Genomic DNA, 19,659 nt, shown 5'->3' with positions numbered 1-19,659 from the left:
TTCATATCAAACCACGCAGGTCTGATGGCATCCTGCCGATGTGTGCCTCCCACAGGGAATTCCAAAACATTTAGTCCTTAGCAGAGTTTTCCCAGGGAGCAGATTCCCATGCCGGCATCAGTCCACAAGCAGAGGGAAGGAAGGCGAAAAGCTTCTCAATGACTTACTGTGGCACACATCCAGAACTCCAAGTCCTAGGGGTCAACTCCAAACAGAACGATAAAAGCACAAGGGAAGAAGACACAAACAGCTACGTACAGATCCGTTTCTCTGGGGAAATGATATCCAGTATATCCTCAAAAACAATGACAAAAAAATAGAATAGCACAGGTCTCGATCTAAACTCCTGCGATTTTAAAGCCAAGTCCAGTCTGTTTGGAGTTCCAGGAGGAAGAGGAGGATTCTGTTTAGAGATCCAGGAGGAAGAGGATAGTGTTAAGAGATCCAGGAGGAAGAGGAGAGTGTTCCAACAGGAAGAGGAGGAGAGTCATTATGGGCTTGAGTTGGTCCTTTCTAAGGGAGGTAGTGTGTCCCCTCTCCTCTGGTCTGTGTGTTTGGTGGCTCCAGGGCAGTGTGTGTGCATGTGTTTTGTGTGTGTGTGTGTTCATTTCCTGGATGTGCTTCTGGCCTGCAGGCTACTCAGGAACACATGGTCAGTTCCAGTCCTTCCAGGAGTTCCACATTCTTCCCTTCTCCCTCCTCCCAACAGCACCCTGCAGGGCAGCACCCAACCCCCCCCAACAGCCCCTGCAGGGCACAGCATCCAACCCCCCTCAACAGCCCCCCCACCGCCCCCCTCCTCCTCCCAACAGCACCCTAAAGCCTTGTTCACACTGGCAGTTTGAAGTGACAAAAAAAAAAAAAAAAGATTCTGAATCTGATCTTTTTCCTGCAGTCTGAACAGCCAAATAAGCACATGGAATTTGATATTTCAAGCCACATTTCAAACCACCTTCATAGGGGGATTGAAATCAGATACGAATCTGATTCCTGGCCATACGACGTGTCTGAACAGTGAAAATCTGATTTATTTGTCCTCAAGTGTTTTTTACACCGTTCATTACCTTGTACCCCTGCACATCAACTCGGTACTGACACCCTGTGTATTTATTCCTCGTGTTATTTTTCTATTCTTTCTAATTTTTTCTCTCTGCATTGTTGTTACGGCCCGTAAGTAAGCATTTCACTGTTAGTCTACAGCTGTTGTTTACAAAGCATGTGACAAATACATTTTGATTTGGCATACATTTTTGCATGCTAGTTACTCTGTTGACAGTTTGACAAGAACATGTGGTAGCTAACTAGCTAGAGTGAATGTGCTAGCAAACTAAACAGTTAAGCTAGCTAGTTGACTTGTGGTAAGCCAAAATGGACTAGTTTTGAAAGTTGGATCATCTTATCCTTTGAGGCTTAAAGAAAGGGGTTCTTACACTATGATTTCAAACATTCAAAGCAACTGGGAAACATCCATAGCAGGCATTGTTGTCACCTTTGCTCGCTATACAACAAATTCTGAGTGATAGGAAGCACGAGCACCACCTCCAAATCAGCCTACGCTACTGCATACACACCCGCCATTACCATGATAACTAGCGCAGCCATGTCAGCAAATGACTAGTCTGAACACACGTGGTTACTTGTAACTTGCTGTTTGGACAGTGAGTATTCCAAAACGGATTTGAAAAACAAAACTGATTTGATCAGTAAGGCCTGTAGTGTAAACAAGGCTTAATGGTCTGTAGGCAGGGCTCTTGGAAATATTAATAATCTGGATGGCACTAGCCTAAATGTGGTAGAGGAAATGGTTATATGTGCAAATTCCCTTTCAAAAACACTGTCTTGAGCTCACAAAACGAATTGGTTCAGGATTGTGTTTTATGGCTGGGCAGGACGAAGTGGACGAGGGAGGGTGTGTTGGAGAGACTAACGGCGCAGGCAGATGAAAAACAATAAGCGGTGAGAATGGGCCTGGCTGGTGCGCCTGTGTCTGAGACATCTGCGCTCAATCAGCAACACACACACACACACACACACCCCTCATTATTGGAGGCTGCAGTTATTATAGTCACGTGGTGCTGGAGGAATCTCACACTCGCCTCAAAGCTGCACTCCATCAAACAGACATGATCCCTACTTAATGTGTTAAAATGAGTGTGTGTGAGAGTTGTTAGAACTGCTCTATTATACACCTTTCAAACCAAGACGTTTTTCCGACAACTTTAGTATCCTGCCAACTTTTTATCATATATGAAAGGTGATGCTGGCAACAAAGCCTCTACTTTTATTTCTGCCAACCGACCCAGTCATGGCTGCGGTAAAGTTCTGCCTACAGCTTAGTAGAACATGTAGCCGTAATGCTGAGGCGGTATTGGCACAGACTAAACTCTTAAGCTCTTAAACTCTTGATGGTTGCTAGGCAGTGCCCGTTCCTGCTATCCTCCTGGCAGTTCGACATTTTGCGAAGCATGTCACTTCACCCATCTCTTCGCACAACCCACCACATGCACTGTTTTCTTAACCACAACTGGATGGACCATAAAGAGTTACTGTGGGAATAAATATCACTGAATGATGAACATATTGTAATAAAGTAGGGTAATGCAATTGAAGGCATCAAATTGTTGTTCACTGAAACTTAAAAAAGTCATCCAATTGTTATAATACATTTGAAGCAATAGCCTACCTGTGTGTGTTCAACTATTTCAGCACCGTTTCGCGCTGCTTTGAGACGAGCGTGGGGACTAGTCTTGATAAATCAATCAATGTTAAATTTATATTTTCACTGAATCTCCGTTTGGATATTGGTTAGGCTACAACTAGGCTGTAGAAATGTTAGCTAAGATGAGGTTGGTGCTGCTCTGATCATCTTGTCTAGTTGGCTTTTTTATTGTTATGTAGTTTAACAAGTGGATTATTTTACTCTACACTCGTAGTCGCTTAGTAGCCTAGGCCTGCTCTGGACCAAAAGCCTGTGATTTGTCCTAATCAATCAATGGGATTTTTGTTTCACTGAATCTCCGCCTGTATATTTGGTTAATAAGTGGTCTAGCTCATCTATTCGTTTGCTCATCTATTACTGATCAGAAACATTTACCATGCAAAGTGGCGCAGTGGTAAGCACTGCACACAGTGCTAGAACCAGCTCGTCGTAACATTAGGAGAGGAAGCAATAATGAGCACTCACAACGAAGATAGAGCGTCTGACTAAAATGTAAATGTAAAATGTAATGTAGTCTAAATCAAGTGTAGGCCTATTATTTTCCTCGATCGCATGAAGGAAACTCCAAAAGCCTGCGGAGGTTGTGAAATATGAACTCGAGACTCACATGCTTTTGAAAATATAGATTGCTATTTTCTATCAGTATCATGATGAAGATACTCTCAATGTAAGACCCTACACCTGCTCCCTAACAAAGTGGAGTGAGGGTAGGAAAGAGATGAAACGTGGATATCATTTTTTTTATATGCCAGCGGTTTCCCATTGTTATGGGAAAAATATTATTTGTATTTTATTCAGTTATATTTCATTATATTCTTACTACAAAATATATATGTGTGTTGACTGTGATCGGGGTAGGTGTGTCTTGTCTGTTTAATGTACAAAATAATGAACTATTGATTTAATTCATTTGGACGTAACATAATTAAACTCAAAATATGCCATTCTATTGTTTTGAAAATACATTTTAGTATTATGATGTTTCTTAGGACCTGCCTAAACAAATGAATAATGGATTTATTTTTGATGGTGTATATTCAATGGATTTATTAAAATAGACGCCCACCCACATCTGCCACTTGTCACCGGCATGCGCACGGGAGGTATAAAAGGCGTGTGCAGGCAACAATGTCTTAAAAAGGGGCCTGTTTGTAAGAGGGTCATATAAACATTCCCCAATTTTTTTTTTATAGGCAAAACACCGTAAATCCTATGTGAAAGTAGTATTACCGGCACTTCATCACAGGCTTTCTTCTTATCAAAGCCCACACAGATCTGAAGCCCACTGCTGCTGCAAGACAGCAGACACCTCCAGAGTTGAACATATCACACTACCAGCCTCTCTGGATGCGTCCCAAATGGCAACTCATTCCCTTTATAGTGCACTACTTTTGATCACAGCCCTATGGAACCTGGTCAAAAGTAGTGCATTATAGAGGGATTTGGGACGCAAACGCCCTCTCCTAATCTGTATCCCTCCCAGTCTGTCTGAAGAGCAATGTTGGGTAGGTTACTTTCTTAGTTATAGTTACCTGTCAAATTGTAATCAGTAATGTAACTTTTGGATTACCCCAGCTCAGTAACGTAATCTGATTAGTTTCAGTTTAAGAGGCATTAGAAGACAAAAATGTTTATTACCAATTGAACGACATCTATTGCAGAATAAATCAATGTTCGAGTTTACATAGCTGGCCGTAAATGGATGATACATTTTCCTTTATGGGTTGGTTATGTAGGCTTCTTCTAAGCCATTGCTTTCTACTACCGGTAATAATACGATTAGGCTATATCTTCACATTAAAAAAACAGAGTCTGTCAGATTTCCAGTCATTCCAATTAATTTAATATCCCTTGATATTTAATAATAGGATTTGGAAATACGGAAAAATAGATTAGCCAAATAGTTTTACCTGAGTATAACCCAAAAACGAAGGACTTATTAGCCTACTCTGTTGTTTATGACTTTCTTGTCATGGAGGACTGATTCGGCTAATTGTTTTGAGTTGAAAAATAAATGCTGCTCTCATGAAATGGCTTGCTTTGAGCACTACCGAAAAGTGCTGTTTGCGTGTGAAAAATGAATGCCATATGCTGAATTTGCTTTAGGCCTATTGTTTACATTTTTGTTGGCTGGGATCCGCACTACACAGATGTTGCAAGAGCAAAAAAACTATTGTTGATAGGCAGCTTAAAATTCAACCATTATTGGGTTAAAACACACAGCCTTCCACAACAGTCGCAACCCGTAAGGCGCAAATAGCTAAATGAGAGAGCAGCAGTGTGATTCACATCATTGCGGAATGTAGATATCAATAATAAGTGATATCTGTATCACCCATAGGCTACACTACTGCTGTCATCCTTACCTCCAAGCGTTTATTCAAGTTGGATAAACTTTGGATGCCGACAGCAGTCGCACCATTGGAAGACATAGCTTGGACTGTAGCATACAAAAGCCTGTTCCTGCTCTTTTCCCGCGATCCATCTAACGCATTTGGTGTGTCATCATAGTGGTCTCTGACTTGTGGTCAGACTCGCTCAGGTGGCAAAACTTAAACTTGCGCCTTTTTTCAAATGTGGATTTGAATGTAATTGAGAAAACATAAAGGTGTCCCCCCAAAAAATATCAAACATCCTTTCTGAATGTAAAAGTAATCATCTAGTTTTTCAAAAGTATTTCTAATCTGATTACAATATTTTAGCTGGTAACGGATTGCAGTTTGTATTTTTGTAATTCGGTTACATGTAATACTTTACTCCCCAACCCTGGTGAAGAGGCTGTGTGCTGATCAATGGAACATAGATTGAACCTACCAGCATCTGGCCAAGTACATGTGGTCCTTGACGAAAACTGAACCGGAGAGGAGGGTGTACCAGCATGTGGAGATGCTGTCTGGGCTGTAGATGGAGACAAGATAACAAGGGACATTGTGTTAGTCTACATAGTGCTGTTTATGGACACATCTGCATGGTGACATCAAGTGCATTATACTTTAAAGGAACAGGGCCCTGAGTTTTTCCTTGCCATGTGATCTAACCAGAAAAAACTCTGGGATCTACAAATGAGTCTTGAATGTTGCTTGAGGTGGTCCAGGGTATCTGCAGGTTCCATCAAGTTGAATGTATTTATTTTTTAATGCCATTTGAAATGCAATTTAATACCAATTTTGAGGTCTGCGTGTGTGCCACAAACCTGCTAATGTTCCCATATTTTTTCACGCCATCACCAATAGAAAAAATGTGTAGGCTAATCATCTTCTATTGCACTTTAATAAAGAAGTGCAATAGACTACTGAGATGGTATTCAAAGAACTTGTTTCATCTAAGCAGAAATGCATGATTCAAGACATTTTGATGTGCACTGCAACCAGTGATTGTTATATGTTACTGTTAAAGTAGGACTCAATATTTTTAGTTAGAGATCTTTATGTGCACTAATATCACACACTAATATATTTGGTGCTAATTCACCAGCTGGGTAAGTGGAAACTAAAAACACATTAGCTACATCACTACCTCTAAATATAATTTTCACTGGAAGTAGCCATGTTTTAATCTAACAGTAAAGTAATTAATAATGTCCTAAAAAACGTTGCTGTCATAGCCTAATACCTAATGAGGCCGACGTGCTCGCAGAGCCCGATGCTCATGTGGCGCTCCATATCCCAAGTCCATATCAATATCTTGGTTGAAAAATAAGACTGCTGAGAAATAAAAAAACACCTGCACAAAGCAGAGAACATCCTCTCTTCAACTGTGACAACAAGCATTACACAGGATAGTTGTTTTCCTTATAGCTACAATCAGGAGAAGAAAAGAATCCACAAGAGCGAAGTGTGAAAGGCAGTAAAGTGGCTCACTTATTACCACTGAAGCAGGCCACAGCCAAACAGGTACATTAGAGGATTTATGAAGATAATGCACTTTGCTGTTTGACCCAATCATTTAATAGCTAAAAACACTGAACAAAAATATAAAAACGCAACATGTGAACATTTTCCATACACACAAAAAGCTTATTTCTGAAAATGTTGTGAACAATGTGATATTTCAGTTTTCATTTTAAATACATTTGCAAAAATTTCTAAAAGCCTGTTTGAGCTTTGTCATTATGGGGTATTGTGTGTAGATTGATGAGGGGAAAAAGGGGGTCTGAATACTTTCCGAATGCACTGTACGTGGGTTGCCTAACGCATAAACCAAATACATTAGCAGGTTCACATGGGCTTGAGGTGGAAATTATTAAATCGCATTAGTGATTCATGAGGAATCCTGACTTGTTTTCATATGCTGTTTAACACCTCCAAGTATGTATTATAATGCCTGTGTTCAATGCTCTCTGTGCCTAATTGGACCAGGCAGAGTGATTCCTACGTTGTCTGAGCATGGTCCTGACTGGGGAAAGGGTGTGTGTGTGAGCATGGGGAGATTTTTTTCCAATCATAAATTAAACTACTGTGAGTCTAATGTGATTCCAATGAAAGGAGTACTACAGTGCATTTGAAAAGTATTCAGATATTGACTTTTTCCACATTTTGTTTTTTTCCTCATCAATCTATACACAACACCCCATAATGACAAAGCAAAAACAGGTTGTTAGAAATGTTTGCAAAAAACAGAACTGAAATATAACATTTACATAAGTATTCAGACCCTTTACTCAGTACTTTGTTGAAGCACCTTTGGCAGCTATTACAGCCTTGAGTCTTCTTGGGTATGACGCTACAAGCTTGGCACACCTGGATTTGGGGAGTTTCTCCCATTCTTCTCTGCAGATCCTATCAAGTTCTGTCAGGTTGGATGGGGAGCGTCGCTGCACAGCTATTTTCAGGTCTCTCCAGAGATGTTCGCTCGGATTCAAGTCCGGACTTTGGCCACTCCTGAGCCTTTTACTGAGGAGTGGCTTCCGTCTGTCCACTCCACCATAAAGGCCTGTTCGGTGTAGTGCTGCAGAGATGGTTGTCGTAATGGAAGGTTGTCCCATCTCCACAGAGGAACTCTGGAGCTCTGTCAGAGTGACCATCGGGTTCTTGGTCACCTCCCTGACCAAGGCCCTTCTCCCCCGATTGCTCAGTTTGGCCGGGCGGCCAGCTCTAGAAAGTGTCTTGGTGTTTCCAAACTTCTTCCATTTAAGGATGATGGAGGCCACTGTGTTCTTGGGGACCTTCAATGCTGCAGAAATGTTGGTACCCTTCCCCAGATCTGTGCCTTGACACAATCCTGTCTCGGAGCTCTACGGACAATTCCTTCGACCTCATGGCTTGGTTTTGGCTCTGACATGCAGATTTCCAAATGATGTCCAATCGATAGAATTTAGCACAGGTGTACTCCAATCAAGTTGTAGAAACATCTCAAGGATGATCAATGGAAACAGGATGCACCTGCGCTCAATTTTGAGTCTCATTGCAAAGGGTCTGAATACTTATGTAAATAAGGTATCCGTTTTTTTTTTTTTTTTATACATATATGTTGATTGAGGTAAAAAAAAAATTTAAAAATAGAATACAGCTGTAAAATAACAAAATGTGGAAAAAGTCAAGGGGTCAGAATACTTTCTTAATGTACTGTACATCAACACAATGCTGGATATGAAGAGTTTACCTGCCTCCCTCTCTCCCTCGCTCCCTCCCCTCCATTCCTGCCTCTCCCCCTTACCCCCCTCTCTCTCCCTTTCCTCCCCTCTCTCTCCCTTTCCTCCCCTCTCTCTCCGTCTCCCTCTCTATAACACAGCCTAACTCTTTGCAGTAGAGCAGAAGAGAGGCCGTTATGACTTTCTCTCCAGACTAAAGAGATTACAGTCTGCTGTCATGTCCTGACACAGATGAATTATTTGATGTGAGGAGTCTTTGGTAGTAACAATGGTAAACACAGAGAACACAACAGCAACATGACAAGGAAACCATACTGCAGACAGACAGAAGAGAAAAAAACAGTGTTCTGCAAGAGAAGCCAAGCAGACGTTTAGGGTTTCCTGTGTGTGTGTGTGTGTGTGTGTGTGTGTGTGCGCGTGAACTTACTAGAACAGGACGTGGTTAGCTTCGTGTCTCTCGTACCTGGCTGAGGTACACATTGACCTGCACAACAACAAAACAAGTTTCAGACACGATCAGATCATAAATGATCAATTTGATATATCATCAGTCCATACATGATCAGTTTCATACATTATTAGAAGACATCAGTTCAGTCACAATCACAACCAGACTGACAGCTCTCATATCTGAGTTTGTGATGTGGAATGGCTGTGGTGAATGTCAGGGCCAGTCTCCCTCCACACCGGCTCCAGTGTGTGTTAGTCATCTCTGTCCTATGTATGTACAGGAGATTGTACTGGAAGGGCCATGTGGATGACTCGTAGACACTAGTTGTAGCTCCCACTCCTGGGCCTGTATTCATAAAAACCTCATCATAATAGGAGTGCTGATCTAGAAATCAGGTCCACCCCTGTCCATAGCATAGTCTAATCTAATTCGTTAGGTTTTAAAAAGGACAACCTGATCCCAGATCAGCACTCCTACTCTGAGATGCTTTATGAATAGAGGCCCTGGTGTATGGAGGGTGAGTGGTTGGTGTAATGGGTGAACGGGGTTCAATCTGACCTGAGCTGGTGCTCCCTGAGGTGGGACAGGACATCCATGTGGTAGAAGTGACAGTAAATAGTGTGCAAGTCCTGGAGGAGACAAGACAACTGGTTCAGACAAACATCTCACCACACACAGAGGCAAGGCAACACAGGCTGGTTTAGAATGTAGGGCAAGCAATTGAAAATGCAGCTCAGGTCTGGTCACTGTGGTTGGTTTACCAGCTCAGGTCTGGTCACTGTGGTTGGTTTACCAGCTCAGGTCTGGTCACTGTGGTTGGTTTACCAGAAGGTCTCCCTACTCTAAAGCAGGAACTGTAAGTTACGCCTACACTATAGACCTAATACTCCCAGATATGTATTGAATGACTGAGCAAATGTTTGGGCACACAGGCCCTCAGTCAGGGTTGACCAAAGGTCTCAATCAAGCAAACACTGGAGGATTTGTATGGATTACCAGATTACGGTCAAACAACCCTTACCACAATAAAACACGAGGCAAAAACAAACAAGGCGACACGCACAGCCATTCTTTATCAGGGAGCACAACACTCTTTAAAGACAAGCCTCTGGCTGCTTATCTACGAAATAAAAGGAACCTTTCTACATTCGTTTGTATCAACTCCGCTCTAAGCGAACCAGACCAAGGGCACGTGGAAACATCTATTTTTCATTGAGGAATGTACAGTAGGCCGTCGTTAAAAAAAAAAAAAAAACGCTTCCTATCAAATTGACACTTTTAATCCAGACTGACACAAACACTCACTGACACACAATGTCCTTAAAATAGTCATAGCAATCACAGCTGTTCAAACATTAAGAGTAGATCGCCTGAAGAATGCATGTGGAAACCTCCATGTAGACATCTGGTGTGGCAGGACAGAGGAGCTATTGGGCCCATGGGCAACTAGCATTAACAGGTGGAGCACATGCCTCCGTGGCTTCAGGCAAGAGGAAGTGCCCACGCACGTGTACACACACAGATGTGTGTGGCAGCATAACACCAAGTGTTAGTTAGGTGAGACTGCTGAGGGACCAATTCATTTTAACATTGAACCTCTGGGTTTTGTCTTTGTGGAAATCAGAGGGTATTTGCTAAGCCAGTCACAGAATGTGTGAGTGAGTCATGGTGTGTGCTGTGTACACAAAATCATGTCTTAAATCGTTAAATAGAGGGATCATGCAGAAAACCCACTACAAGAGTCAGGGAAAGTAAAAACAAGACAAGGCTGGAACGGGGAGAGACTAAGGGAGGGGTGTGTAATGTAGGCCTCCTGAATGTGTGCAGAAGGGTTTAAACCATAAGGAACAACACATCAGAGCCGTGCCAGCCTGGGCTCCTCTTTTTGCTAACACATCCTGGGAGAGTTTATCTGGCCAGAAAAATCTGACTGTCTGTCTGGAAGTCTATACTCCTACTTCAAACAAAGGGAAATCACTAAGAACATGTTGAGGGAGTCAACCAGAGTTTTTCGTTAGGAAAATGTGGTGCCGGACATTTGAGAAATTTACCGGACCCATATGCATTGGGTGCATAAACCTGATAAGGGCGTCCACCCACGGTGCTCAGAATGACATGAATTACCATAATCTAAATGTGATTTATCTTAACAGAATATGCAACTCGAGTATGCAACGGTGTAAGTCCTTCTTACCGAATTCCGACGCGGAATTTGAAGATGTTAGAATAACTGTCCACATTTACTTTTCCTCAGCCAACAAGATGAGTAACGAACAACATCACTAGCCTGTCAATATACTCTCCCCCATAGGAAAGTTGATCTATTCTATTGGTCAGCTTGTCGTTCTGTTATAGAAAAGGATTTAGACTCTGCTGCTTTGAAGCAAGGTAAGACATGCCTCACAATATTAAGTAAAACATTAAGGTTTCACCAGGGGTGAAAGTAGATTTAATTTCTTACCGGTATTTGCAGAACGCGCTGCCAAATTGCAGGCCCTTCCGACAGTAGGCAATGCGATTTAAAACAAGCTAATGATCCTCTGTGGCCAAATCATGCTTTCTGGTGTAGTAGCCTATTTTTTATGATTTTATTTATTTCTGTATATACAGGAGGAAGCTAATTAGGCTATATAATTTTGGCCATTCAATTTATTTTAGGGAAAGCTTCTCCTAGCCTTATGGACACGCCTCCTATGCCTTCTAATGTGGCATAAACACAACCGAGTCATGATGTTTTCATCTGATTGTCAAACAATCACTTAACAAAGGCGGTCCTGTAGGCTACCGGCACATATTCTTCCACTCACAAAATAATTTCAGCATCTAACAGCGCACTGTGTACCCGCAATTTGATGATTGGGAAGAGACATCTGTTACAAAACTCCTACGTGTATTGTAATGACATTCTGAGATTGTCATTAGGCCTACACTTGTAGCCTGAATTGATGCATCAACTGTTGTCCGGTACCAACTCAATGTAATGAAGGTGTTCCTAATGTTTGGTATACTCAGTGTATATACTGTATTGTAGTCATTGAACACTGGTCACTTTTAAAAAGTGTACATACTGTTTTACCCACTTTATGTATACTGAACAAAAATTAAAAAACTCAATATGTAACGTATTGGTCCCATTTTCATGAGCTGAAATAAAATATCCTAGAAATGATCACATGCACACAAAAAAAAAAGCTTACTTCTCTCAAATGTTACGCACAAATTTGTTTACATCCCTGTTAGTGAGCATTTCTCCTTTGCCAAGATAATCCATCCACCTGACAGGTGTGGCATATAGGAAGCTGACTAAACAGCATGGTCATTTCACAGGTGCACCTTATGCTGGGGAAAATAAAAGGCCACTCTAAAAATGTGCAGTTTTGTCACAAACCACAATGACATAGAGGTCTCAAGTTTTGAGGGAGCGTGCAATTGGCATGCTCACTGCAAGAATGTCCACCAGAGCTGTTGCAAGAAAATGTAATGTTCATTTCTCTACCATAAACCGCCTCCAACGTCGTTTTAGAGAATTTGGCAGTACATCCAACCGGCCTCAAAACCGCAGACCACGTGTCACCACACCAGCCCAGGACCTCCACATCCGGCATCTTCTCATGCAGGATCTTCTAAGAACAGCCACCCGGACAGCTGATGAAACTGTAGGTTTGCACAACTAAAACTTTATGAGCAAACTGTCAGAAACCATCTCAGTGAAGCTCATCTGCGTGCTCGTCGTCCTCATCAGGATCTTGACCAGACTGCAGTTCGGCGTCGTAACCGACTTCAGTGGGCAAATGCTCACCTACGATGGCCACCGGCACGCTGGAGAAGTGTGCTCTTCATGGATGAATCCCGGTTTCAACTGTACCGGTCAGATGGCAGACGTGTATGGCGTCGTGTGGATGAGCGGTTTTGCTGATGTCAACATTGTGAACAGAGTGCCCCATGGTGCCGTGGGGTTATGGTGTGGGCAGGCATAAGCTACAGACAAGGAACACAATTGCATTTTATCGATAGCAATGTGAATGCAGAGATATCGTGACGAGATCCTGAGGCCCATTATCGTGACATTCATCTGCAGCCAATGCGGTAATTTCCTTCTTTGAAATGCTTGCGTTTATATTTTTGTTCAATGTATATATACACACTGTATTCTAGTCATGGCTCATCCTACACAGTGCATTCAGAAAGTATTCAGACCCCTTGACTTTTTCCACATTGTTACATTACAGCCTTATTCTGAAATATATATATATATATTTTTTTTTATCTCATTAATCTACACACAATACCCATAATGATAATGTGAGAACAGGTTTAGACATTTTTGCTAAAGTATTACAAATAAAAAACAGAAATATCTTATTTACATAAGTATTCAGATCCTTTGCGATGAGACTCGAAATTGAGCTCAGGTGCATCCTGTTTCCATATATCATCCTTGAGATGTTTCTACAACTTGATTAGAGTCCACCTGTGGTAAATTCAATTGATTGGACATGATTTGGAAAGGCACACACCTGTCTATATAAGGTCCCACAGTTGACAGTGCATGTCAGAGCAAAAACCAAACCATGAAGTCGAAGGAATTGTCCGTAGAGCTCCGAGACAGGAATCTGGTGAAGGGTACCAAAAATGTCTGCAGCATTGAAGTTCCCCAAGAACAGAGTGGCCTCCACCACTCTTAAATGGAAGAAGTTTGGAACCACCAAGACTCTTCCTAGGGCTGGCCGCCCGGCCAAACTGAGCAATCGGGGGAGAAGGACCTTGGTCAGGGAAGTGACCAAGAACACGAAGGTCACTCTGACAGAGCTCCAGAGTTCTTCTGTGGAGATGGGTGAACCTTCCAGAAGGACAACCATCTCTGCAGCACTCCACCAATCAGGCCTTTATGGTAGTGGCCAGACGGAAGCCCCTCCTCAGTAAAAGGCACGACAGCCCGCTTCGAGTTTGCCAAAAAGGCACCTAAAGACTCTCAGACCATGAGAAACAAGATTCTCTGGTCTGATGAAACCAAGATTGAACTCTTTGGCCTGAATGCCAAGCGTCACGTCTGGAGGAATCATGGCACCATCCCTACGGTGAAGCATGATGGTGGCAGCATCATGCTGTGGGGATGTTTTTCAACGGCAGGGAAGGGGAGACTAGTCAGGATCGAGGGAAAGATGAACGGAGCAAAGTACAGAGAGATCCTTGATGAAAACCTGCTCCAGAGCGCTCAGGACCTCAGACTGGGGCGAAGGTTCACCTTCCAACAGGACAACGACCCTAAGCACACAGCCAAGACAACGCAGGGGTGGCTTCGGGACAAGTCTCTGAATGTCCTTGAGTGGCCCAGCCAGATCCCGGACTTGAACCCAATCTAACATCTCTGGAGAGACCTGAAAATAGCTGTGCAGCGACGCTTCCCATCCAACCTGACAGAGCTTGAGAGGATCTGCAGAGAAGAATGGGAGAAACTCCCCAAATACAGGTGTGCCAAGCTTGTAGCATCATACCCAAGAAGACTCGAGGCTGTAATCGCTGCCAAAGGTGCTTCAACAAAGTACTGAGTAAAGGGTCTGAATACTTAGGTACATTTATTTTTCACTTTTTTATTTGTAATACATTTGCAAACATTTCTACAAACCTGTTTTTGCTTTGTCATTATTGGGTATTGTGTGTAGATTGATGAGCGAAAAATGTAATTTAATCAAATTTAGAATAAGGCTGTAAGGTAACAAAATGTGGAAAAAGTCAAGAGGTCTGAATACTTTACCGAATGCACTGTATAACTACTGCTGTACACACCTTTTCTATTCATATACTTGTCATATACTGTTCATACAGTTTAGTCATTCGCTCTGGATAAGAGTGTCTGCTAAATGACCAAAAATGTAAATGTAAATTTAGCAAGCATTTCGCTGCACCTGCGATAACATCTGCAAATCTGTGTACGCGGCCAATACTGATTCCGGACAGGGCTGAACTGTAGTTTGCTATTCTTTACATGTTGGGCTAGGCCTATATCCTGATCATGTGACCTGACCAGTGAAAAACACCTGGCCCTGTAGTATCTACTAAGATGAGTCATCTGTCATCCATGTTCCTTAAGAGGGTCTTCTTCCAGGAAACTGCTGGGAGGAGTGCCCAGCCCTAGTCTTCCTATAACCCATATGATAAGAGATTTACAGGCCAGACTCAACTACTTTCATAGGCTATATTACCTCATTTTGAAAAGTAGACCTCTTCATCCACCAGCTTGACAACACAAGCCCCAATGAATTGGATATGAAGAAGATGCCAAACAATTGCCTGAAAACACACGCTACAGTAGACTTCATTTGCAGCACTGTCTGTAGGAAATAGCCCTAGGCCTGCCCCGCTTTCAACTCGGAGGAAAAAGACAACTCATGAAAACAATGGCAGCAGCATTCTGTAGTATACCGACGGCTTCTGAGCTACTAAAACTGTATTGACTATACCTCAGAGCTAACTGGGTTAGTGAGAGCAGCTTCTGCTGTGGCAAGCACTATTCTTCCTGAGGCCAGGGTAGTCGGCCGGGTGAGAACAGGGTGTGCGTTCCAAATGGCACCGTATCTCCTATGTAGCGCACTACTTTTGACCAGGGCCCATAGGGAATGGGATGCCATTTGGGACACAGACAGTGAGTGCAGTGTGGGGCCGGCCGGGGCAGGAGGCGACGGAGGCCAGTATTGTGTTCAATTCAGGCCAGACAGACCCCAGTCTCTTAAAGTCAATGTGGCCCACAGGGGGCATCCACTCAATATGCAGGGACCGCTCAGAGCATCCTCTCACTGGGGGGCAAGGCCAAGCCAATGGTTGTCTAGATTTAAAAACACTGATGGTCTATAGGCTAAGGTCTACAACTGGCCTCTGTTCCAGAGAGCCCACCCTACCTAATAATAATAATAATAATAATAATAATAATAATAATAATAATAATAATAATAATAATAGCCATTTAGCAGACGCTTTTATCCAAAGCGACTTTTCATGCGTGCATTAATTTTACGTATGGGCTAACAAACCCATAGCCAACAACAAGTCTGCTCCCTTTCAGTCATCGATCAGACTAAAGCAGATCATCAATAGCCCCAGACAGGATGTCAGAATCACCAGCGTAAACAATTCAAATAAATTGTCTCCCCCGTGGAGTGCTGTAACTCAATCACACCACAACAAAACTCCAGCTCAAGGCTGCTTTGCAAGGTGGGGGTCAATTCCATTTAAATGAGCCTACTCTAAGTTAATGTAATCAATAGGCAAATTCCAATTGTGTAAGCTATTTAAATGCAATTTACACACACCCTGTTCCTTTGACTTGAACTGTGTTGGTAGGCTACATATCGGTGAGAGGCTGGAACTCAAGTTTACGCCTCCAACCATGTAGCTTATCTCAGGTAGACTGTGACCTTGTGTTCAAGCTCACCCACGTGGAATATGTCTCCCTGTCCTTTTGCCCTGAGAAGTTGGCTGGGGGTAAGACGCACTCTACGGTGACCCAGAGGGTCACAAAGTGGCCCGACCCCATCTGTGATATCATCACAGTGCGGAATAATCCATCATAGGGCTGATCACATTTAGTCGACTGGTCGATTGTTTGGTCGATAGGCTGTTGGTCGACCAACATTCTTTTAGTTGAGCAGTGGCAAAATATATTTTACAAAATTATGGCACTGGAGACACCGGTCTGATTCACGCCTGTCTGAGTGGACTAATCCATTGTGGAGGCCGCGGGGATGGCACACCAGTTTCACCAGTAGTATATTTAACGTTAATTACCATAATTTCTAATATACAATGTTTGTTTGGTTACGGTAATTTCTGTTAATGCATTCAATATATTATTATTATTACAGTCTTACTGTTGTCATTGTAGGAGCGGACACATTGTTTGCAGAGCGCACAACCTAGGCTACACTTGTGAGAAAACACTTTTGGTTAATTTCATTCCATTTACCAGTTCTCAATTTATTCATTGTCTTTTGTTTGGAGTGCTCCTGTCAATCTTGAGTAAGAACACGCACCTGATTACGCATATAGAAGTAGGACTAGTCTACCTGGCCTGCGCGCAAATGTAGTGCCCATTTGGAGATCTGATACTATTTCTGACTGTCTTAACTCACCATCACTGTGGAGCTTCTCAAAGTATTTATTTATTCGCCTCAAAACAGCAAGTACAGGAAGTCTGTTTTTACATCCATTGAGAATGACAACAGTTCCTCAACATAGCCTATTTGAAAAATCTTTCTAGCACTCTCCCTTTCGATTACCACTCAGCATGAAAGAGAGAAAAAATATGTCATGCTCTGATCCGGTGGAAAAGTCATAAAATAGGCCTACCTGATTACTTCTTATCCCTTCCGCAAATAGCCTATAGTAGTGTCTGTTTGTTTATCCTGAGCTCACTGGCCTTGGAAACTGAGGGCCCAGAATATTTTATACAATGTTGCTAGTTGATACAATGTTTCAAATTCCTTGCAGACAGGCCACGCATAGCCAATGTAATTTATAGGATAATTAATAAAAATAAAAAAAAAATCAGGATATTTTCTACCTGTAGGCTGCAATGTTTTTATTTGTTGGCTTTACCAATTTGTAAGTCGCTCTGGATAAGAGCGTCTGCTAAATGATGTAAATGTAATGGTTGGCTACTTTTACATATTGGCAATGGCAATAGAAGTTAAGTTTTAGATTTGTATAATTTTCATTTGGATAGAATTTTTGATTAACCACATGACAATGATTTTGAGATATAAATTAAAACTGTTCCACAAAATGTGCATATGAAAATCATCACTGGCACGCAGATCAGTAGAAATGTTACGATAACTTGGCACTCCAAATGGAAAAGGTTACAGACCGCTGGTGTAGCCTATTACTGGCAACTTCAGGAGCGTAAAGGCAGATTCTGCTGAGGCCAGCGGCAGGCAGCGGCCGGCAGCGGGAGGAGGGGGGTTGGGAACGCCCTCTTTAGTCATTTGTGTTTCTTCATTTTTAATCGCAGCGCTTAAAGCATCAGACAAGCTCAGTAGCTTACATATAGTTTATTCAAACATAGGGTGTGTCTATATGGAAAAATACACATTTTAAAATGTCACCTTTTTTCTTTTTTTCGGGGCAGCCCTAATCCATTAACAATGCCAATTGACAACAGAAAGGATTTAAAGGAATAATCCACCCAAAACCACTAATAACTTTAATTTACAGTGTTAAATAACACAATATTTTTTGTGAACAAATGTTTCATTTTGCCGTTATAATAAGGTTGGTAGCAAAATGGAAAATCGTTGTGGAAATCTGATGCAGCTCAAGTCGACTACAAAATCCGCAATGCAATGCTCTCTCTATGGGCTGGCTGGTAAGCCAGCAAGCAAACGTTGCTACACACAATAACCTCAAAGACAATATGAGCATGTAATGTAGCTAGTTAAAACCGCACTACCAATATAGGAGTCTACAATCTCACCATGTTCAACCTTTAAATCGATGTGCCTCACAGAGTGGAGTCTAACAGTCACACAAGATGGGAAACGTTACCCATGCTACTTCAAAAGGGACGCACGGTGCATTCTGGGCGATTCTGGGACAAGGGGCCCTCTCCTTCAAGGAGTGAATGCGAATATATTGGGCACAAGCTCAAAAACCCAACATTAGCACGAATTTCATCAACAAGAAGTACAACATTACAAATCTTTTCCGAGATGTGAGATAATTAACTTGCTATCTGTAGTATCGTATAGCTTTGGAATTGTGACATTACGTACTTTCGATGAAAATAGTCACATTTCTCGACATATACACTGACGTTGAGAATGGATTGCGTGACGATTAGTTAAGCAAATATGTGACGCAGCATGACAACGTGAACACGATTGGTCCACAGTCTGCCGGGTGCGGCGTGATACGTTCATTGGATTCTTATCTCCTTTCTATAACATCTCTGGCAACCGCAGACAAATAGGAAAAATATGCTAGACTCTGTTAAATTACACATTTCTAGGTAGGAAATATCAATGGCTCATTCGAGAGAAGACATCCTCCCGAGTTATGACATCGGCCAGTATTGACATTTTTGTTCAGTTAAGAACAAATTGTTATTTAAAATTACGGCATCCCAAAAGGCCTCCTGCGGGGACAGGGCCTGTAATTAAAACGATAGGACAAAACACACATCACAACAAGAGAGACACCACAACACTACATAAAGCGAGACCTAAGACAACAACACAGCATGGCAGCAGCACAAAACATGGTACAAACCGTATTGGGCACAAACAACAGCACAAAGGCAAGAAGGTAGAGACAACAATACATCACGCGAAGCAGCCACAACTGTCAGTAAGAGTGTCCATGACTGAGTCTTTGAATGAAGAGATGGAGATGAAACTGTCCAGTTTGAGTGTTTGTTGCAGCTCGTTCCAGTCGCTAGCTGCAGCGAACTGAAAAGAGGAGCGACCCAGGGATGTGTGTAATTTGAGGACCTTTAACAGAATGTGACTGGCAGAATGGGTGTTGTATGTGGAGGATGAGGGCTGCAGTAGGTATCTCAGATAGGTTGGAGTGAGTCCTAAGACTCAGATAGGTTGGAGTGAGTCCTAAGAGGGTTTTATAAATAAGCATCAACCTGTGGGTCTTGTGACGGGTATACAGAGATGACCAGTTTACAGAGGAGTATAGAGTGCTATGATAGAGTGATGTGTCCTATAAGGAGCGTTGGTGCCAAATCTGATGGCCGAATGGTAAAGAACATCTAGCCGCTCAAGAGCACCCTTACCTGCCGATCTATAAATTATGTCTCCGTAATCTAGCATGGGTAGGATGGTCATCTGAATCAGGGTTAATTTGGCAGCTGGGGGTGAATGAGGAATCGTGAAATCTGACATGTATGATAGACGT

General features: G+C 42.3%; 1 protein-coding gene across 2 annotated transcripts in view; it reads right to left on the bottom strand.

The window, feature by feature from the left end:
- Positions 1–19,659, bottom strand: part of LOC121580109 (rap guanine nucleotide exchange factor 6-like) — a 168,016-nt gene that overhangs the window by 121,588 nt on the left and 26,769 nt on the right. For both annotated transcript variants that reach the window (XM_045224327.1, XM_045224328.1), the window contains exons 2-4: positions 9,319–9,389; positions 8,737–8,793; positions 5,534–5,617 (exon numbers count right to left, since the gene is read on the bottom strand). In XM_045224327.1, the coding sequence (XP_045080262.1) occupies positions 5,534–5,617; positions 8,737–8,793; positions 9,319–9,389 (212 nt within the window). The remainder of the gene's footprint in view (positions 1–5,533; positions 5,618–8,736; positions 8,794–9,318; positions 9,390–19,659) is intronic.

Source organism: Coregonus clupeaformis, chromosome 13, assembly GCF_020615455.1.
Source record: "Coregonus clupeaformis isolate EN_2021a chromosome 13, ASM2061545v1, whole genome shotgun sequence".
In the NCBI taxonomy this organism is placed as follows: Eukaryota; Metazoa; Chordata; class Actinopteri; order Salmoniformes; family Salmonidae; genus Coregonus; species Coregonus clupeaformis.
Note: the sequence above shows the minus strand (reverse complement) of the source record. Positions and strands in the feature narration are given on the sequence as shown.